The 22,488-nt window shown below is 46.8% G+C and overlaps 1 protein-coding gene across 1 annotated transcript; it reads left to right on the forward strand.

The window, feature by feature from the left end:
• The first annotated feature begins 6,962 nt into the window (after window positions 1-6,962).
• LOC132823346 (early growth response protein 1-B-like) lies at window positions 6,963-10,706 on the forward strand. Its single transcript, XM_060837067.1, has 2 exons — window positions 6,963-7,437; window positions 8,140-10,706. The coding sequence occupies exons 1-2, from the start codon at window positions 7,266-7,268 to the stop codon at window positions 9,858-9,860; spliced, it is 1,893 nt and encodes a 630-aa protein (XP_060693050.1). The 5' UTR covers window positions 6,963-7,265; the 3' UTR covers window positions 9,861-10,706.
• Window positions 10,707-22,488: the final 11,782 nt, after the last annotated feature.

Genomic DNA, 22,488 nt, shown 5'->3' on the forward strand with positions numbered 1-22,488 from the left:
ATGGAGTTCAATGTAGCTAAGTGTGAAGTGATTCACTTTGGTAAGAGTAACAAGAAGATGGAGTACTGGGCTAATGGTCGGATACTTGCTAGTGTGGATGAGCAGTGGGATCTTGGTGTCCATGTACACAGATCTCTGAAAGTTGCCACCCAGGTAAATAGTGCAGTGAAGAAGGCATATAGCGTACTGGCTTTTATTGGTAGAGGAATTGAGTTCCAGAGTCCTGAGGTCATGTTGCAGTTGTATAAGACTCTGGAGCGGCCGCATCTGGAGTATTGTGTGCAGTTTTGGTCGCCATTCTATAGGAAGGATGTGCAGGGACTGGAATGGGTGCAAAGGAGGTTTACCAGGATGTTGCCTGGTATGGTAGGAAGATCGTATGAGGAAAGGCTGAGGCACTTGGGGCTGTTTTCATTGGAGAAAAAAAGGTTTAGGGGTGACTTGATAGAGGTGTACAAGATGATTAGGGGTTTAGATAGGGTTGACCATGGGAACCTTTTTCCACATATAGAATCAGCTATTACGAGGGGGCATAGCTTTAAATTAAGGGGTGGTAGGTATAGGACTGATGTTAGGGGTAGATTCTTTACTCAGCGAGTCGTGAGTTCATGGAATGCCCTGCCAGTAGCAGTGGTGGACTCTCCCTCTTTATGGGCATTTAAACGGGCATTGTATAGGCATATGGAGGAAAGTGAGCTAGTGTAGGTTAGGTGGGCTTGGATCGGCGCAACATCGAGGGCGCTGTATTTTTCTATGTTCTATGTTCTAAAAAATGGCTTACTGAAGAGAACAAATAGTACTCAGGTATCAAGTTGCATAGTTTAAGAAGATGCTGCAATCCTTATAAACACAGGTTTCAAGACATGTTCTTTTCTCAGTTCAGTACACAATTGAGAAAACACAAATAGAAAAAGACACAGTCCGTACATGGAATGTTGAAGTTATGCTGGAGAGCTTGAAGTTGAGATGGCAAATTGTGAAGCTATGCTGGTGAATGTTGGAACAAGGCTGAAGAAAGTTGGAGATGCGCTATTTAGTTGGAGTGGTGCTGGGGAGTCTTAGAGTTGTGCTTTTAAATGTTAGAGCTGTACTGGGAAGTGTTGGACCAATGAGAGCTCAGCTGGAGCATGTTGAAAATGTGCTGGGGAATGTGAGAGCTGTGCGAGTGAATTTTTCAGCTGTGCTGTGTAGTATCGGAGCTGTGGGAACTGTGCTGGTGAATGCTAGGGCTGCACCAGGGAATGTGTAGGGATTGTTGGAGCTGGGCTGGGGAATGTGGGACCTGTGTAGGGATTGTTGGAGCTCTGCTGGGGAATGTAGGACCTATGTAGGGATTGCTGGAGTTATGCTGGGAAATGTGGGGCCTGTGTAGGGATTGTTGAGCTGGGCTGGGGAATGTGGGACCTGTGTAGGGATTGTTGGAGCTCTGCTGGGGAATGTAGGACCTATGTAGGGATTGCTGGAGTTATGCTGGGAAATGTGGGGCCTGTGTAGGGATTGTTGAGCTGTGCTGGGGAATGTGGGGCCTGTGTAGGGATTGGTGAAGCTGTGCTGGGGAATGTTGGACCTGTGTTGGGATTGGTGAAGCTGTGCTGGGGAATGTCGGACCTGTGTAGAGATTGTTGGAGCTGTGCTGGTGAATGTGGGACCTGTGTAGGGATTATTGGATCTGTGCTGGGGAGTGTGGACCTGTGTAGGTAGAGTTGGAGTTGTGCTGGGGAATGTGGGGACTGTGTAGGTATAGTTGTGCTGGTGAATGTGGGACCTGTGTAGGGATAGTTGGAGCTGTGCTGGGAAAGGTGGGATCTGTGTAGGGATTGTTGGAGCAGTGCTGGGAAATGTGGGACCTGTGTAGGTATAGTTGAGGTTGTGCTGGGGAACATGGGAACTGTGTAGGGATGTTTGGAGCTGTGCCGGGGAATGTTAGACCTGTGTAGGGATTGGTGAAGCTGTGCTGTGGAATGTGGGACCTGTGTAGGTATAGTTGGATCATTGCTGGGAAATGTGGGACCTGTGTTGGGATTGTTAAGATTGTGCTGGTGAATGTGGGAACTGTGTAGGGATTGTTGGATCTGTGCAGGGGAATGTGGGAGCTGTGTAGGGATTGTAGGAGCTGTGCTGGGGAATGTGGGACCTCTGTTGGGATTGTTGGAGCTGTGCTGGTGAATGTGGGACTTGTGTAGGGATTGTAGGAGCTGTGCTGGTGAATGTGGGAGCTGTGTTGGGATTGTTGGAGCTGTGCTGGGGAACATGGGACCTGTGTAAAGATTGTCAGAGTTGTGCTGGGGAATGTGGGATCTTTGTAGGGATTGTTGGATCTGTGCTGGGGAATGTGGGACCTGTGTAAGGATTGTTGGCACTGTGCTGGGGAAGGTGGAGACTGTGTAGGGATAATTGAAGCTGTGCTGGGGAATGTGGGGACTGTGTAGGGATTGTTGGAGCTGTGTTGAGGAACATGGTAGCTCTGTAGGGATAGTTGGAATTGTGCTGGGGAATGTGGGACATGTGTAGGAATAATTGAAGCTGTGCTGGGGAATGTGGTACCTGTGTAGGGATAGTTGGATTTGTGCTGGGGAATGTGGGACATGTGTAGGAATAATTGAAGCTGTGCTGGGGAATGTGGTACCTGTGTAGGGATAGTTGGATTTGTGCTGGGGAATGTGGGACATGTGTAGGAATAATTGAAGCTGTGCTGGGGAAAATGGGGGCTGTGTAGGGATTGTTGGAGCTGTGCTGGGGAATGTGAGATCTTTGTAGGGATTGTTGGAGCTGTGCTGGGGAATGTGGTACCTGTGTAGGGATTGTTGGATCTGTGCTGGTGAATGTGAGACCTGTACTGGGATTGTTGGAGCTGTGCTGGTGAATGTGGGACCTGTGTAGGGATTGTTGGATCTGTGCTGGTGAATGTGGGAGCTGTGTAGGTATAGTTGAGGCTTTGCTGGGGAATGTGGGACCTCTGTTGGGATTGTTGGAGCTGTGCTGGGGAATGTGGTACCTGTGTAGGGATTGTAGGAGCTGTGCTGGGCATGTGGGACCTGTGTAGAGATTGTTGGAGCAGTGCTGGTGAATGCGGGACCTGTGTTGGGATAGTTGATGCTGTGCTCGTGAATGTGGGGCATGTGTAGGAATTGTTGGAGCTGTGCTGGTGAATGTGGGACCTCTGTTGGGATTGTTGGAGCTGTGCTGGTGAATGTGGGACCTGTGTAGGGATTATAGGAGCTGTGCTGGGGAATGTGGGACCTCTGTTGGGATTGTTGGAGCTATGCTGGTGAATGTGGGACATGTGAAGGAATTGTTGGAGCTGTGCTGGTGAATGTGGGACCTCTGTTGGGATTGTTGGAGCTGTGCTGGTGAATGTGGGATCTGTGTTGGGATTGTTGGAGCTGTGCTGGGGAACATGGGACCTGTGTAAAGATTGTCAGAGTTGTGCTGAGGAATGTGGGATCTTTGTAGGGATTGTTGGATCTGTGCTGGGGAATGTGGGACCTGTGTAAGGATTGTTGGCACTGTGCTGGGGAAGGTGGAGACTGTGTAGGGATAATTGAAGCTGTGCTGGGGAATGTGGGGACTGTGTAGGGATTGTTGGAGCTGTGTTGAGGAACATGGTAGCTCTGTAGGGATAGTTGGAATTGTGCTGGGGAATGTGGGACATGTGTAGGAATAATTGAAGCTGTGCTGGGGAATATGGGGTTGTGTAGGGATTGTTGGAGCTGTGCTGGGGAATGTGAGATCTTTGTAGGGATTGTTGGAGCTGTGCTGGGGAATGTGGTACCTGTGTAGGGATTGTTGGATCTGAGCTGGGGAATGTGAGACCTGTGCTGGGATTGTTGGAGCTGTGCTGGTGAATGTGGGACCTGTGTAGCGATTGTTGGATCTGTGCTGGGGAATGTGGGGGCTGTGTAGGTATAGTTGAGGCTTTGCTGGGGAATGTGGGACCTCTGTTGGGATTGTTGGTGCTGTGCTCATGAATGTGGGGCATGTGTAGGAATTGTTGGAGCTGTGCTAGTGAATGTGGGACCTCTGTTGGGATTGTTGGAGCTGTGCTGGTGAATGTGGTACCTGTGTAGGGATTGTAGGAGCTGTGCTGGGGAACATGGGACCTCTGTTGGGATTGTTGGAGCTGTGCTGGTGAATGTGGGACCTGTGTAGGGATTGTAGGAGCTGTGCTGGGCATGTGGGACCTGTGTAGGAATTGTTGGAGCTGTGCTGGTGAATGTGGGACCTGTGTTGGGATAGTTGGTGCTGTGCTCGTGAATGTGGGACATGTGAAGGAATTGTTGGAGCTGTGCTGGTGAATGTGGGACCTCTGTTGGGATTGTTGGAGCTGTGCTGGTGAATGTGGGATCTGTGTTGGGATTGTTGGAGCTGTGCTGGGGAACATGGGACCTGTGTAAAGATTGTCAGAGTTGTGCTGGGGAATGTGGGACCTTTGTAGGGATTGTTGGATCTGTGCTGGGGAATGTGGGACCTGTGTAAGGATTGTTGGCACTGTGCTGGGGAAGGTGGAGACTGTGTAGGGATAATTGAAGCTGTGCTGGGGAATGTGGGGACTGTGTAGGGATTGTTGGAGCTGTGTTGAGGAACATGGTAGCTCTGTAGGGATAGTTGGAATTGTGCTGGGGAAAATGGGACATGTGTAGGAATAACTGAAGCTGTGCTGGGGAATATGGGGTTGTGTAGGGATTGTTGGAGCTGTGCTGGGGAATGTGAGATCTTTGTAGGGATTGTTGGAGCTGTGCTGGGGAATGTGAGACCTGTGCTGGGATTGTTGGAGCTGCGCTGGTGAATGTGGGACCTGTGCTGGGATTGTTGGATCTGTGCTGGGGAATGTGGGAGCTGTGTAGGTATAGTTGAGGCTTTGCTGGGGAATGTGGGACCTCTGCTGGGATTGTTGGAGCTGTGCTGGTGAATGTGGGACCTGTGTAGGGATTGTAGGAGCTGTGCTGGGCATGTGGGACCTTTGTAGGGATAATTGAAGCTGTGCTGGGGAATGTGGGGGCTGTGTAGGGATTGTTGGAGCTGTGTTGAGGAATGTGGGACCCACGGATAGTTGGATCTGTGCTGGTGAATGTGGGACCTGTGTAGGGATTGTTGGAACTATACTGGGAATGTTGGAACTTTGCTGGAAAATGTGACAGCCATACTGTACAAGTTTGGAGTTGTGCTGGGGAATTTTGGAGAGAAGTGCTGGGGAACGTTAGAGCTGAGGGAGCTGAGCCGGGGATTCTTGCAAATGTGCTGGGGAACATTAGTGGTGGTCTGGAGAATGTGGGAGTTATGGTGTGAATGTTGGAGCAGTATTGGATAGTGTGAGACCTGTGGGACCTGCTGGGAAATGTGGGATCTGCACTGGGGAATGTTCCCGCTGTGCTGTGAATTGTTGGATTTGTGTTCCAGAATGTTAGAGATGTGGGAGCTGAGTTGGGGAATGTTACAAATGTGCTAGAGCATATTGGAGATATACTGGAGAATTTTATAGAGATGTGGGAGCTAAACTGGGAAATATTCCAGCTGTGCTGTGGATTGATGAATTTGTATTGGGGAATATGGTAACCAAACATGGAATTACAGAATCCCTACAGAGCGGAAAGCTCCCTCTCGAGTCTGCATTCTGACGGCTCGCCTCATTTTAAACCCGGTAGCCCCGCATTTCCCATGGCTAACCTTTGGACTGTGGGAGGAAACCAGAGCATACCCAGAACAGACACGGGGATAATGTGCAAACTCCACATTGGAGTTACTCAAGACCGGATCGATCCCCTGGCAGCTTAATATCCCGTCCCCTCCCCGAACGCTGATCGGAAACATTTTAGATTTCTGCAGGAAACGCACCAGCACTTGGCTCTGTGTGTCCGTGTATGTGTGTCTTTGTGTGTATGTATCTGTGTGTTTCTGTGTGCGTGTGTGCCTCTGTGTGTGCGCGCGCCTCTGTGTGTGTGTCTCTGTGTGTATGTCTGTGTATCTGTGTGTGTATCTCTGTATGTATGTCTGTGCGTATGCCTGTGTGTGTGCCTCTGAGTGTATCTGTGTGTGTGTCTCTGTGTATGTCTGTGTGCGTGCGTGTGTTTCTGTGTGTATGCCTGTGTGTGTGCCTCTGTGTGTGTGTGTGCGTGCGTGTGTGTGTATGACTGTGTATGCATGTGTGTGCGTGTGTTTCTGTGTGTATGTCTGTGTGCGTGTGTGTATGTCTGTATGTGTATGTCTGTGTGCGTGTGTATGTCTGTGTATGTGTTTCTGTGTGTGTGGACGTGTGTGTATGTCTGTGTGTGTGTGTCTCTGTGTGTATGCCTGTGTGTGTGTATGTCTGTGTGCGTGTGTGTGTGTGGACGTGTGTGTATGTCTGTGTGTGTGTCTCTGTGTGTGTATGCCTGTGTGTGTGTGTATGTCTGTGTGCGTGTGTGTATGTCTGTGTGTGTCTCTGTGTCTGTATGCCTGTGTGTCTCTATGTGTGTGTGGACGTGTGTGTGTGTGTTCGGTCCCGCTCGGCTCCTCTCGGCTCTGCTGCTCCAGCACTTTCAGCCCCGTGTCGCCGGAAGCTCCTTATTTGGGCAGCGATCCTTGCCCGGCGGATGCCCAAACATGGGCAGTGGAAGGAGGGGTGGAGAGTGCCCAAATATGGAGTGGCGATCCAGCGATCTTCCGGGGGAAGGGGAGGGCGGGATGTCCCCGTTCTGGGACGGGGATGGGGGGAGGAATCCCGCCATGTAGGGGATACAGTGTGTGAGCCCCCTACCCTGTAGCTGCCTGTGTGTGGGGTGGGGAGGTGTGGGGGATGGGGGGGAATGCCTCCTTCTCCAGCCTTCAGAGGGAGGGGTGTCCCCCGCTCCCGTGACGTCACGGATTGCCGGCCGGGGAGCTGCCCAAACATGGGCTTCCGCAGCTCCTTATATGGGCATGTACGTCAGAGGCTGGGCTGAGCGGAACCTGTTAAATAGGAGGCGCTCCCCCGTGCCGGCGCGGAAATTACTCAGTGAGACAGGCAGAGAGGCAGAGAGGCAGAGGCAGAGGCAGGCACAGAGCCTGGGCCCCGGCTGCCAGCACCAGCACCAACACCGCCGCGGACAGCCCCTGCACCAGCGGACAGCGAATCCGCACCAGCAGCCTGGCATCCCCGCAACTCCAGCCAGGCCAGGTCCCTGCACCCTGCCCGGGACTCCGGGATTCTGTGTCTCTCTCCCCCCAGCCCCACCAACACCCCCGCTCTGGGCACTCTCACTGCTCCCCCTCTACCACACACTCTCACTCTCTCTCTATCGGACGCTGAGATGGTGACTAAAGCCGAGATCCTGCCTCCCCTGTTGACGGAGCCGCTCTATCAGTCGGTGGACACCTACCAGAAGCTGGAAGAGGTGATGATGACCGGCACCTTGGTGACAGCCTCCACCGACCAGCCGTTTTACGGGGAACCCCTGCAGCAGTTTGAGCATCTGTCAGCAGGTGAGTCTCCCTCACCCACTCTCTCCCCCGTCCCCGGAGGGGAGTCTCCAGAATGCCTACTCCCCCCCCCCCCCCCCCATTCGCTCGGTCCCTTCGGTGTTAACTGTGTCCGCTGACAGCACAGCCTTGTATGTGCCACAGACCCGCTCTGGCTTTGGGATTGACCGGGCGTTGGGATCTCTTGTGTTCTGCATTATTTATGAGGATACAGCGTCAGGAAACACCAGCCGCCAGCGAGCACCCTAGCAGGGAATACCGAGAGGGAGCGGACCGGAGCTGCCCACACACACGGGAATCACCCTTCCCTCCCACACATGCACAGGAAAATCCTAACACGCACGCACACACACACACACACACAGACATACAATTACTCAGGTATACACAGAAGTAGACAGACACAGATACAGACAGTGGCCAGCATGCATTTACAAAATTATTGGCAAAAATTAATCCACATTTACTGTGACACAGACACACACACATATACACACATAGACACACACACACACAGGTAGACACTGGACTAGCCACACAGGGACATCTATAGAGTCGCTGACAAGTTGCCCCGAGCAGACACGTGCAAAAATTCGGTTTTTTTCCTCCGAAGTAACACAGTTAGAATGGGGATCGTGTCTGTGAGAGGTTCTCACGCCCTGTGGTTGTCCTTTATTAAACGAACTCTTGTTTTCTCGTCCGCAGACACGTTCACAGACATCTCCCCCGGAGCCGAGAAGAACCTGATGGAGCCGCCGTATTCGGCGCAGAGCTGCCGCCTCCCGTCCATCGCCTACACGGGCCGCTTCTCCCTGGAGCCGGCTTCCAGCTGTAACAGCCTGTGGCCGGAGCCCCTCTTCAGCCTGGTCAGCGGCATCGTTAGTATGAGCAGCGGCGGCGGCAGCGGCAGCAACCCGCCTCCGGCCAACCCGGACAGCGACTCCGAGGCGATGTGCCCCGCCGCCTCGGCCGGTTTCGGCGGCTCCGGCTCGGAGATGTTCCCGGGACAGTCAGACGGCTTCCCCAGCGGTCCCAGCTCCATCCAGTACCCGGCTTGTACCAACCCAAAGGGCTTCCAGCTGCCGATGATCCCGGACTATCTGTTCTCGCAGGCGGACGATCTGAACCTGGAGAGTTCCGAACAGAAACCTTTCCAGAGCGTGGAACCCAGAAGCCAGCCCTCTCTCATCCCCCTGTCCACCATCAAAGCCATAGCCGACCAGAGCAGCGGTCCTGAGGCCAAGAACACGGTCACTTACACCTCGCAGTTGACCAAGCCTTGCAGGCTGAGGAAGTACCCGAATCGACCCAGCAAGACCCCTCCACACGAGCGGCCGTACGCCTGCCCGGTGGAGACCTGCGACCGCCGCTTCTCCCGCTCGGACGAGCTGACCCGCCACATCCGCATCCATACCGGCCAGAAGCCGTTCCAGTGCCGCATCTGCATGAGGAACTTCAGCCGGAGCGACCACCTCACCACCCACATCCGCACCCACACCGGCGAGAAACCGTTCGCCTGCGAGGTCTGCGGCAGGAAATTCGCCCGCAGCGACGAGCGCAAAAGGCACACCAAGATCCACCTGAGACAGAAGGAGAAGAAAGTCGATAAAGCCCTGTGTATCTCCAGCCCGCCGGCAATCTCCTTCCCCTCCCCGGTCTCTAACACTTACCCCTCCACAATCGTGGGCACCTCCTTTGAATCCCCTGTCACTAACACTTACCCCTCTACAATTGTCAGTAGCTCCTTCCCCTCCCCGGTCACTAACACTTACCCCTCTACAATAGTCAGCAGTTCTTTTGAATCCCCCGTCACTAACACTTATCTGTCGACAATAGTCAGCAGTTCCTTTGAATCCCCTGTCACTAACACATACCCCTCTACAATAGTCAGCAGTTCCTTTGAATCCCCTGTCACTAACACTTACCCCGCTACAATAGTCAGCACCTCATTTGAATCCCCTGTCACTAACACTTACCCTTCTGCAGAAGTCAGCACCTCCTTTGAATCCCCTGTCTCTAACACTTACCCCGCTACAATAGTCAGCACCTCCTTTGAATCCCCTGTCACTAACACTTACCCCTCTACAATAGTCAGCACCTCCTTTGAATCCCCTGTCACTAACACTTACCCCTCTACAATAGTCAGCAGTTCCTTTGAATCCCCAATCACTAACACTTACCCCTCTACAATTGTCAGCACCTCCTTTGAATCCACAGTCACTAACACTTACCCCTCTACAAATCTAAGCACTTCCTTTGAATCTTCGGTCACTAATACCTACCCCTCTGCAGAAGTGAGCACCTCCTATGAATCCCCAGTCACTAACACTTACCACTCCTCAGTCGTTAGTAACAGTTACCCATCAGTGACCTCCTCAACCTCTGAGATTGCACCCACTCTAACACCAAGGACAATTGAGATCTGAAATTATTCAGGTCTCCAATATTGGACTTGTTTTTATATAAATAAATTTCACCTAGCTATTGTGTACTTGTGTGCCAGGCATTACCCCGTCACAATTCTGCAGATGCTACTCATGTGAAGATTGTTCAATGGGGTAAGGGGTGGGGGGGGCTGGGGGGAATGTTTGCATATTCCATCCTGTATTATTTGGAGTTGGAGGGACATTTGGGAAACCTTTCTATTGTGCAAATGCTATCATCGGTTCCTTTCAATGAAACTAAAAACGTACCTGGAATGCAATGAGGTGCCAGCATGTGCAGGAGATGTTCGTTATTCTGTGGAGGTCGCCTCAATACTTGCCAAATGACAGATACTTTCTTTGTCTCTCAGTTGGTTTTAAAACTATAAGAAGTCTGTGTGCCTTCTATGTGTAGCTTGCTGACGTGTGTCTGTTGGTGGATACACTGCATTAAAGCCTTAAAGGTGAAAGAGGAGAGATGGTCACTGAAGGCACTTTGCTGATGGAAGGAGTATCAGAGAGAAAGGAGAAAAGGGAAGAAATGCCAAAAGAACATTTCTTTCGAATGTAAGCAAAAAAAATATCTAAAGTATATTTTTGTAATCTAAGTGTAAATAGATTCAGAGCCCAGATGTTATTGTTACCTACCGAGTAGGCGTGTATTTTTTGTATGTTCTCAACATGCGTTTTGTATGGTGGATACATTTCAACATAGTGTTTGTAAACGGAGCGCCTGACTGTTCTCGCTTCTTACACATTGGAATGCGCTTTACTGCCAATTGGATATTTGGTGTACAATATATCCTTGAGGAAAAACAAAAAATAAATCTTCAAAAGATTTATCTCTTATTTATGTCTGATTTGTGTATTTGGCTCCTGATTCAGAGTGCAAACTACAGAATCTCTGAAAGTGAATCATGTCCAGATACAATTACACCCCAAGGAGAAGCATGCATTCCACAAGCACTTTCACTCCTCAAATGGAAGCAATCAATTCACAGACAAACATTCAATTTAATTGAAATTAAGATTGGAAAGCAAAATTATAGCAAGACAATATGTCACCTTTAAAGAGGAGATAACAGAGTCAAGGGGTATTCCCACCAAGGAGAAAGGTGGACAAACAATACTATACATAAATGCTCAAAGAGATGGAGAGTGAGATGAGGCTGAAGTTATGCATATGACAGATATCAGGTGGCTAGGATGAATGACAATCAGACTGGATATTGAAGTTTCAGTAGGGAAATGAATAAAAAAATAAGAAGCAAAGAGACAATGTGAGAAGACACTGGCACTGGCAGCTAACATAAAAGAAAATGAAAAGTCTTTAGAATAACATAAATTTTTTAAAAAATATATTTTGGATATCTAATTTTAGAATCCATATATTTAAAGTTTAGTTCCAAAAACTGAAAAAAAAGAGAAACCTGAGTTTGAGAAACTGAAAGAGTCCTAAGTTAATTACAATTCAAAGCCAATCCAAGAGTCAGAATCTGAGATGTGAAAATAATAAACATTGGGTGACTCTCTCTTTGTTGTCTAATGGACCAGTCATTCTGGTAATATTGCAATTGTCCCTATCAGAACTGTAGATCATTCATGTGGGTCCCAGAATCAAAAAGCCATTTTGAAGATAAAAGTAACATTTTATCTGGGACATTTATACAGATCATGACACCACAAGGAAAGACTTCAGAGAGGGTTTAATTTTGGATTTTGGTCTTATCTGTGTGATTTTTCACAAAGATATAGTTGGAGTCTGGGTCAAGAGCTTCAGAGCAGCTCAAACCAATAGCAGGTGTCTATCAGCACCAGAGGTGTCCCTGAGTTTGAGTAAATAAACAAAAATGCAGGAAGGATCATGGTTGAACTGGGGATTTCACAATCACATGATGTTGAAGGAGAGTGTTGGCACTTTCACTGAGCTGGATGCTGATGCATGGCCCTAAAATCTCATATCTCAGAGGATAATGGAACCACTGAAGAGAATCAAAGTGATGTCCTAAGACCTGTGGCATACCTTAGTTTGGTTCCAGGAGAAATGAAAGAAGCTTGCAAAGATCCTGCAATTTGCAAGGGAACTCTGGTAAGGTAATAAAATTTAGAATGGGAATAGTCTGTTATGATTTTCTTATTTAACATTTTAGTATTTGTAAAAAGTAGTAACTCTAAATTAATAGCACTTGCTTTAACTCATGTCCAATAAATGCTTTTATTTAAGATATTCAATCCTATAGTGTACTTGTTTCCATTCAGAAATAGGATTTGAATTTCTTTTTGAAAGCGACTGGTCTCCGCTGAACTTGTATCAGTGGTAAAAGGAAAAGTGGAATTGATTAGGTACTTAAAAGAGGTTTTATAAACGGAGTTTAGGGAATTGAAGAATACTTTATATCTCCACAGATCTATTACCAAGGAGGAAAATGCTTCCCAAGTCAAAGTGAAAGAGGAGCTCTTTCAGTTACTGGCTGGGTCAAAAGTAAATAAAGAAATATTAAACAGATTGTCTGTACTTTATTAAAAGGTAACAAAAAAATGCTGATTGTACATCCATTGTCATGACAGAGATCAGAGTTGATGCACTGGCCATTATCTTTAAATCCCCCTCATAACAGGGAATATTAGCAGAGAACTATCGAATTACAACTCTTACGCCTGAGCTAATAAAAGAAAAGACCAGCAACAGCAGGACAGTCATTTTAATCTTGATAGTGAGGAAGCTTCTGGACATAATAATGTGAGAAAGAATTACCAATGACACTGCCTCAATTAAGGAAAGCTAGCATGGATTTGTTCAGGGTGAATCATGTTGACTAAATTACTGGAATTCTTTGATGAAATAACAGAGAAGGTTGATCAGGACACTGCCATTGATGTGGTATATCTGAACTTCCAGAAGATTTTTGATGAAGTATCATGTGAAATTAGAAGTCATAGACTAAACTGGATGCAAAATTGATTGTTAACTGGAAACCACAGTAGTGATGAACACATGTTTTTTGAACTAGAGAATGAATTATAGTGATGTTTCCTAAGTGTCAATGTTAAGATCATTGCTGTTCCTTATATATATATAAAATGGCATTGACATTGACCTACAAGTTACAATTTCAGAATGTGCAAATAAAATGGAACTTGAAAGTGTTGTGAACTATGTGGAAGTCAGTGATGAAATTCAAGATTACAAGGACAGGCAAAGTACAATGCAAAGAAATGTGAAGTGATTAATTTTGAGACAATATAAAATAAAGGGCTCATTTCTAAAGGGGATACAGGAGCAGATATCTCAGTACAGAAGAATATGTTGTTTAAAGTGGCGGAACAGATTGAGTGAGCAATTAAGAAAGCGTAACATATCCTGGGCTTTTTGAACGAGCTATGGAATACAAAAGCCATGAAGTTATGAAGAACTTTTATGAAATAATGGCCCAAATTGGAGTATTGTGTTCATTTCTGGGCATGATATCCAGAAGGATCTGAAGACATTTGAGAAGGTACAGAAGTGATTATCTTACACCCAGAAACACCACAGTAGTAAAAATTTGTAATTAATTTAAGAATTTCTAATTTTAAAAGAAATTTTTAAGACGTTTTAAGAGCTTGCATCATTTGTAAATGGATATGGTTAGGATTAGGTCAACAGTAACCTTAACTCTATTTCAATTTTCTTAGAATAGTAAGAAATATTGGTCAATGTGACTTGCGATCATTTTACCTGGAAGCATTATCAGCATGAAGGAAATTAAGATACAGAAGCTAAGTGAGTGAACAAAATGGATTGCTGCAGACCAAGGAGAACAGAAAACACATTTACAAGGATCAGTACCTGACTAATTAGTTAAACAGGACAGAAAGCAGAAGGTAAGTTAGAGTATGGATTGTGAATTGGGAAATTCTACTCTTGCTGAATTTTTTTTCAGAGCTGGAGTCCAGAGTGCTTAATGGGGTCAGATAAAGGAATTTCTGCAGGATTTGTGCCATCAAGACTGTCATGAACCTGACGAGGGACATTCTGCAGAAGTATGCTATTTAAACAATGTCTATTGCTGGGGACTTTGGAGGCAACAAAATTGCTGGTGAAAGTGACTCAAAGGCTAACTTAATTGAATAGCAAATTTAGAGACCCAATTTACTAGAATCAGAGTTAAAGAAAACTAAAACTGCATGTGGTGCCATATTTCTAAGGAGAGTTATCAGAGTGCTTGTGGTTGTGTAAAACATTTAAATTGAAATTTACTTTTGTATTTGAAATATCATTTACTGTTAACTCATATTTAATTATCATTGATTCTGATTCATGCTAAAGTGAAAGCTACAGACGGTAGAATCGTATTGGTACATTCGGGGAACATTGAGATGTTGTGTTTATTTTGGTTGAGAGTTCCTAGTTGGGGATTGAAAATTGGGCAAGATTCATAAGAATGGCTCTCGCGATAGGGTACTTCAGTTATGTAGATATTTGGAGAAGTTTCAGTGTTGCTTCATGGAGATTAGTAAGAAATTTGATAGACATGTTCAAACCACAAGATATCTGAATAGAACAGATAGGGAAAAGTTAATTTTAAGAATGAAAGGATCCACAATCAGAGGGCATGCATTTAGGATGATTGCCAAAAAATACAATACTGATATGTAGGGAACACATTTTATGCAATGAGTGGTTAAAATTTCATTGTATCACCCAAAAATCCAGAGGATGCTGCTTCAACTGAGGTCTTCAAAGGAGAATTGGAAAATTATCTGAAGGGAAAAAAATGCAGAGCTACAGGAGAAAAAGATAAGGGAATGGGACTAGTTGAGTTTCTCTAGCAGAGAATTGGCAACAACACAGTGGCTTAGTGGCTAGCACTGCTGTTTCAAAGCACCAGGGACCTGGGTTCAATTCCAGCCTCAGGTGTCTGACTGCGTGGAGTTTGCACATGTTTGCATTGATTTCCTCCAGTGCTTCAGTTTCCCAACACAATCCAAAGATGTATAAGTTAGGTGAATGGCTATGCTAAATTGCCCATAGTGTTCAGAGATGTGTAGACTAGGTGCATTAGTCAGGGGTAAATATGGAGGAAGAGTGTAGGAGAATTGGTCAATGTGGACTTGTTGGGCCTAATGGTCTGTTTTCACACTGTAGGGATTTTATGAACATTATGGGCTGAATGGCTTCCTTCTGTGCTGTCACCATTGGTCAATGTGACTTGCGATCATTTTATCATGACTCCCCAATAGGTGCACTCACTTCCCAAACTGTTGCATTACTCCTTAAAGGTATAATGACTTACATATGTCGATGAGTAACAGAAGAACATTCTTTAAGTAGAGATTTATTGGGGAGTGTGGATGTACAAACAAATCTTGTATATGCATCAATGAGAATAGCTAGGCAGATACATCAAACAATTGGAAAGGTCAATAGTATATTGGCTTTCATTCCAAGAGGATCTCAATTCAGAAGTAGGATCTCTTACTACATTTATTCAGGGCTTTGGTGGGACCACACCTAAAGCATTGCATGCAGTTTTGGTTTCACTACCTAAGAAAATATATACTTGCCATAGATGGAGTGCAGTGAAGTTTCACTAGGCTCAGACTGGGGATAGTCTGATGTGGAGAAATTGGTTTGACTGTGCCTGCATTCATCAGTTTAGAAGGATGAGGGATCTGATTCAAATGTCTGTATTTCTAAGATTGCACAGACAAGATGCAGGGACCATGCTTTCCCTGCAAAATTTCTGGAAAACTCAGCAAATCTGGCAGTGACTGCAGAGAGAAAGCAGAGTTAACATTTCGGGTCCAGTGACCCTTCTTCGGAACTGTTGAGTTTTCCCAACAATTTCTGTTTATGTTTACGACTTCCAGTATCCAGTTCTTTGCTTTTTTTTTGTTTAGTGTTGGATGTTTTCCTGTGGGTTGGGGATCAGGGTAAGCAAATGTAGCATACAAGGTCAACCATCTAGGATTGCAATAAGAAATGGAATTTTCACTCAAAGTGTAGTGAACTTATGTAACATAAGTCACTGAATATACTCAAGAAGGATATAAATACATCTGTAGCTGTTAAAAGCATGATAAGGTACGGAGAGAAAGTGGGAATATTATGGTATGAGATAAAAGATCAGCCTGGATGGCATATCAGGCCCAAATAGCAGAATGACCTACTCTTCTTCCTATTTCTATGTTTATACTCACTTTCAATACAATTGAGCTACTGGTTTCAACAAAATTGCAATTCAAACATAGGGCTTGACGATAGACCTCTGCTGGTGTGAGAGGTGGGGTAATATGTTTCAACGGGAATATGATTCCCATTGAAGTAAAATTGGGAACCTATGATATTTTGCATAAAGTGCACCAGGATATTGATACATTATCTTCTATATTAGCATTTTAAAAAAAAGATCCCAGTTAAATTAATGGGATGTTAGTCTGAATGAAGATAAATTCTTACTTGTCTTCACTCAGTGCTGCCTCTATGAGTGTGGTAGTCTATCAGTACTCCCTTTCAGAATGCAGCAATCCACTAGTCCAGTCTCATGGAAAGGCAGCCACTCTGTCACCTTCCAAGACTGCTAATTTGACAAATCAAGAAGTGCTGAACTTCTTAAAATCCAGCACTCCTTTAGGAGTGACTCTGACAGAGGAATACTCTGTCAGTACTGACCCTTTGACAGTTGAGTACTCCCTCAGGACAAGTGGAGCAAAAGTGGAGCACTCAAAGAGCAAAAAATATTACAGCACAAGAACAGGCCCTTCGGCTGTCCAAGCTTGTGCTGATTCAGATCCTGTTGCCTATTCTCTCAGGATCTGTATCCCTCTGCATCTCCCATTTATGTATTTGTTTAGGCACATTTTAAATGACGCTATCGTGTCCACCTCCACTGGCAAGGTGTTTCAGGCACCACCAACTTCTGCGTAAAGAACTTTGCATGCATATATCCCTTAAATGTTTCCCCTCAGTAAATAAAATGCCCGTAGTCCCACAGAACCATAAGCCTGCTCTCTCATTACAGATGGATAACTGTTGGTGAATTGAACTCCATGCCTCATCGGTGAGTCTGAAAAAGAGGGACCTTTATGATGACCTTCATACTGACTCTGACAAAATAGCACTCCCTCAATTCTGGCCTTCCAACAATGCATCACTCCCTCAGTATAGAAGCTCTGATAGCGCAACACTCCCTCAGTTCTGAACCTCTGATAGTGCAGTGTTCCCCTATTAGTACTGACCATCAAATAGTGTGGCACACCTTTCAGTAGACTCTCTGACAGTGTCGTGCTTCCTCAGTACTTACTTTCTGATAGTGCATGACTCCGTCAGTAATGATCCTGTCAGTGTAGCACTCCCTCAGTATTGACTCTCCAAGTCATTGCGATAAACCCTCAACACTGCATTAATTAATTTACAAGTTTTGTCTCTAGAATGGGATTTGAACCCTGGGCCTTCAGACATTCTCTTTTTTAACTCACTTTGGGAATTCAAGCAGCCTTCTTGAATCATTGCAATCCATGTGCTATGGGTAGAACCACAATGCCCATAGTGAGGGATTTCCAGGATTTTGACCCAGCAACAGTGAAGGAACAGCTGCATATTTCCAACTCAGGATGGTGAGTGACTTGGAGAGGAATTTGAAGGTGGAATTATTCCCATTTATTTGCTGCACGTGTCCTTCTAGATGGAAGTGATCATAGGTTTGGGAGGTGCTGTTTTAGGCATGTGGTGAATTTCTGCAGTGCATATTTTGGTGGTACTACATGTTGCTGTTACCGAGAGTCAGTGGTGGAGTGATTGAATTTTTGCAGTGGTTCAAGAAGGCAGCTCACCTGCATCTTTTCAAGGACAACTACAAATAGGAAATAAATCCAGCAACAACCGCCTCCTGGGAATGAATTTAGAAAGAGGGGATCCGAGGAGCAGTCAAATCGACGTTTTGGGCAAAAGCCCTTCATCAGGAATACAGGCAGAGGACCTGAAGGGTGGAGAGAAAAGTGAGAGGAGGGTGGGGGTGGGGAGAAAGTAACATAGAGTACAATAGGTGAGTGGGGGAGGGGATGAAGGTGATAGGTCAAGGGGAGGAGTAGATGGGTGGAAAAGAAGATAGGCAGGCAGGAAAAGTCATGGGGACAGTGCTTAGCTGGAAGTTTGGAACTGGGGTTAGGTGGAGGAAGGGGAAATGAGGAAACTGTTGAAGTCCACACTGATGCCTTGGGGCTGAAGTGTTCCAAGGCGGAAAATGAGACGTTCTTCCTCCATGCGTCTGGTGGTGAGGGAGCAGCAGTGAGAGGCCCAGGACCTCCATGTCCTCGGTAGAGTGGGAGGGGGAGTTGAAATGTTGGGCCACAGGGCAGTATGGTTGATTGGTGCGGGTATCCCAGAGAGGAAGAATGCTTCATCTTCCGCCTTGGAACACTTCAACCCCAGGGCATCAATGTGGACTTCAACAGTTTCCTCATTTTCCCTTCCCCCACCTCACCCCAGTTCCAAACTTCCAGCTCAGTGCTGTCCCCAATGACTTGTCCTACCTGCCTATCTTCTTTTCCACCTATCCACTCCCCCCTCCTCCCCCGACTTATCACCTTCATCCCCTCCCCCACTCACCTATTGTACTCTATGCTGCTTTTTCCCCACCCCCACCCTCACCCTCACCCTCCTCTCCCTTATCTCTCCACCCTTCAGGCTCTTTGCCTGTATTCCTGATGAAGGGCTTTTGCCCGAAACGTCAATTTTACTGCTCCTCGGATGCTGCCTGAATTGCTGTGTTTTTCCAGCACCACTCTAATCTAGACTCTGGTTTCCAGCAGCTGCAGTCCTTGTTTTTACCTAATGAACTTAGAAAGGCATTTTAAACTGAGAATATATTGAATAACTGACAACCTGTATTTCTACAAAATGTTTAAGATATGCTCGTGCTTCACAGGAATGTCATCAAATAAAAACTAACACATATCACCTGATTTTAGGAAAGTTGCTGAAAGATGTAGGTATTAGGGACGGTCATACAGGAGGGTAGACAGAGCGGAAAACAGGTAAAGGAAGACCAGGGGCTTCCACTGTGAGATTTCTGATCTGGAATGGGGCATGGGAAAGTGTAAAGGAATTCATCTGGATGGCGTGAAGGACTGTGCTGTGATTGTAAGACCATAAGACATAGGAGCAGACATTAGGCCATTCAGCCCATCGGGTCTGCTCCACCATTCAATCATGACTGACACATTTCTCAACTCCATTCTCTGGCTTTCTTCCTGAACCATGGATGCCCTTGATACTCAAGAACCTATCCATCTCAGTCTTAATATACTCAGTGACCTGGCCTCCACAGCCTTCTATGGCAGTGAATTCCATAGATTTACTACTCTCTGGCTGAAGAAATATCTCCTTATCTCCGTTCTAAAAGGTCTTTCCTCTACTCGAAGTTTGTGTCCTCGTGTCCTATTCTCTCCTACTAATGGAAACATCTTCCCAACATCTACTCTGTCCAGGCCTATCAGTATTCTATATGTTTCAATTAGATCCCCCCACATCCTTCTAACTTCCATCGAGCATAGATCCACAGTCCTCAAGAGTTCCTCATATATTAAGCTTTTCATTGCTGGAACCATTCTCATGAACATCCTCTGAACATGCTCCAAGGCCAGCACATCCTTCCTGAGATATGGGGCCTAAAACTGCGCACAATACTGCAAATGTGACCAGAGCCTAATAAAGCCTCAGAAATACATCTCTGCTTTTATATTCAAGTCCCCTCAAATTAAATGCCATTATTGCATTTTCCTTCCTAACCACTGACTCAACCTGCAAGTTTACCTTGACAGAATCCTGGACTACAACTCCCAAGTCTCTTTGTACTTCAGATTTCTGAATTTTCTCATTTAGAAAATAGCCCATGAATTTATTCTTCCTACTAAAGTTTTACCAAATGCCACTTCTTTGACCACTCTCCTAACCTGTCCAAATCCTTCTGCAGCCTCCTTACCTCTCAATGCTACCTGTCCCCCTACCTATGTTTGTACCATTTGCAAACTTGGCGAGAATGCCCAGTTTCTTTATCTAGATCTTTAATATATAAAGTGAAAAGTTGTGGTCCCAATACTGAGCCTTGCAAAACACCACTTGTCACTGGCTGCCATCCTTTTATTCCCCACTCTCTAATTCCTGCCAAAAAGCCAATCTTATATCCATGCTAGCACCTTGCCTCTAACACCATGAGCCCTTATCTTACTCAGGAGCCTCCTGTGTGGCACCTTGTCAAAGCCCTTCTTGAAATCTAATTAGATAGCATCCATTGGTTCTGCTTGGTCTAACCTGCTTGTTGCATCCTCAAAACATTTTACCAGATTTGTCAGGCATGCTTGCCAAGTCAGGGGTAAATATAGGGTCTGGGTGGTTTACTCTTCAGAGGGTTGTTTCCACACTGTAGGGATTCTATGACTGGAAAATCGCGAACATGGCACCCCGTTTAAAAAGAGAGTACGGCAAAACAAAAATTACAGACTGATGAGCTTAACCTTGGACATGGTAAAATTAGATTCCCTACAGTGTGGAAACATGCCCTTCAGCCCAACAAGTCCGCACCAAACCCATTCCCCATTACTCTATATTTACTCCCGACTAATGCACCTAACCTACACATCCCTGAATACTCTGGTCAATTTAGCATAGCCAAGTCACCTTGTGGGAGGAAACTCATGCAGAACATGGGGAGAATGTGCAAACTCCACACAGACAGCCACCCGAGTCTGGAATCAAGCCTGGGCCTCTGGTGCTGTGCGGCAGCAGTGCTAACCGCCGAGCCACCCTGGGACTCTCCCTGATTCTAGCGATTCCTAAAAGATCACTAGTAATGCCTCCACTATTTCTTCAGCTATCTCCCTTAGAACCCAGGGGTGGAGTTCATCTGCTGAAAATGTGTTGCTGGAAAAGCGCAGCAGGTCAGGCAGCGTCCAAGGAACAGGAGATTCGACGTTTCGGGCATAAGCCCTTCATCAGGAATGAGGAATGGTCTAGGACACCAGTTCATCTGGTCTAGGACACTTATCCACCTTCAGACCAATCAGTTTTTCTAGCAAGTGTAAGTGGTGAAATACTGAGAGGTTGGCTGAAGTAATGGTGGAGGCAGTCAGGTATGATGGCTGAGGATAAAGTGTGACAGTCAGGTGTGGAGGCGAGTGGCTCTCGGGTGTGAATGGTGGTGGCCTGGGACAAGCCTGTGTGAGATTCAATGGCTTTTCGATCCTGCAAAGAAATGTTATTGGTGGTTTGTCTTAGATTACTCTTCTTCCTGGTTGCCCGTATCTGGGAGCTTCCAGCACGGATTGTGATTCCCAGAATATTCATAAAAAGCTGCGCGTTAGAGTGTGAGTTGCCCCGGCTGCTGCGTTAACACAGCTTCGCTGTTAGAGCATTGCAGCCTGGAGGGGTTGGGGGGGGGTGGGGAAGGGGGTGACCTGCGAGGAAAGCTGCAGGAATAAGCTGCTGACATAACTCCCACGCTGTGTCGCTGTCTCCTCCTCTAGCAATCCTCACAGCCTCGCAATCGCTCTTAGAGAGAACTGTCAACACGTCCCTTGAGGGAGACTGGGTGTGTCAGTCCAAACAACACACACACCCCTCTCTTTAAAAATAGCTCCGTCAGATGACTCTGTTCCATTAACCAGACCGGGCGGAAGTTCCCGTCTGCTCAGGAAGAGCCATATCTGGAGATTCCTGCTGACCTTATAAGGAGGTTCCTGTTTGTACAGATGGTGGTTCCTGGCTGACTGTTGACTACAGCTGAGAGTCTGCAAACCCCCCAGGCAGGAACAGAGCGAAGGGCAGTCAGCGAGGGAAGGGAGACCCAGGACTGCAATGCGAGGGTTGATAAACACAGGGTCGGAGGTTTAATCGTTCCTCATGCACCATTAGCTTTCACATCCCCACCCGCACCAATAACTCTCGCTCTGAATTGGAGGTGTGCACATAGGTTCTCTGAATTTATCCTCGTTAACCCGTGCAGTGCTGTCCGAGGTGGAACAGGGAGCGGGTCACACAGTTTGGGGAGGACCCCAACGTCTCAGTGAGAGTGAGCTGGAGGAACAACTCCAGCCAGGTCCAGAGGGACACCACACACAAGCTCGGACAAAGGGTACACATCCCACACTAGTCAACAGGGCAGAGAGGATCGAGCCCCGGGTGGGGACAGAGGCGGAGATAGAGACCCATACAGACCCATGGGAGATAGCTCACGTGGAGGAAGCCCGTGACTTGTGTGTGCACGAAATGCCGCAGACTTTATCATTATTTTCCCTACGGGAAAGAGACAGCGGCTGGGAGCAGGGCAATCTAATTCCAACAGAAACACAGACCAATACAGGGAGAGATAGAGACAGAATGTCTGGGTGGTGGGTGGGGGAAGCAGAGAGGGGAGGGTGGAGGAAAATGTGGGCTCTTGTCGATGTGCAGGAAGGAATGCAGATGAGGGGTTGCAGGGAAGAGACAGTGCGAGAGCGAGGGGACCTGGCGAGGAATGTGGCGGGGAGGGGCACAGGAGCGGACGGGGGCGGGAGGAATGTGGTGTGTGTGGGGGATATAGAGAATGTAGGCAGGTTAGTGTGGGGACAACAGGGAGGGGGGAGAAGAGGGGGAGGGGGAGAACGAGGGGGG

The sequence above is a fragment of the Hemiscyllium ocellatum genome, chromosome 16, assembly GCF_020745735.1.
Source record: "Hemiscyllium ocellatum isolate sHemOce1 chromosome 16, sHemOce1.pat.X.cur, whole genome shotgun sequence".
In the NCBI taxonomy this organism is placed as follows: Eukaryota; Metazoa; Chordata; class Chondrichthyes; order Orectolobiformes; family Hemiscylliidae; genus Hemiscyllium; species Hemiscyllium ocellatum.

Excerpts from the sequence above, each read along its gene's own strand:
- LOC132823346 (XM_060837067.1), top strand. The coding sequence starts at position 7,266 with ATGGTGACTAAAGCCGAGATCCTGCCTCCCCTGTTGACGGAGCCGCTC. Across the intron at positions 7,438-8,139 it reads GTTTGAGCATCTGTCAGCAG|ACACGTTCACAGACATCTCC; the intron begins GTGAGTCTCCCT and ends TCTCGTCCGCAG.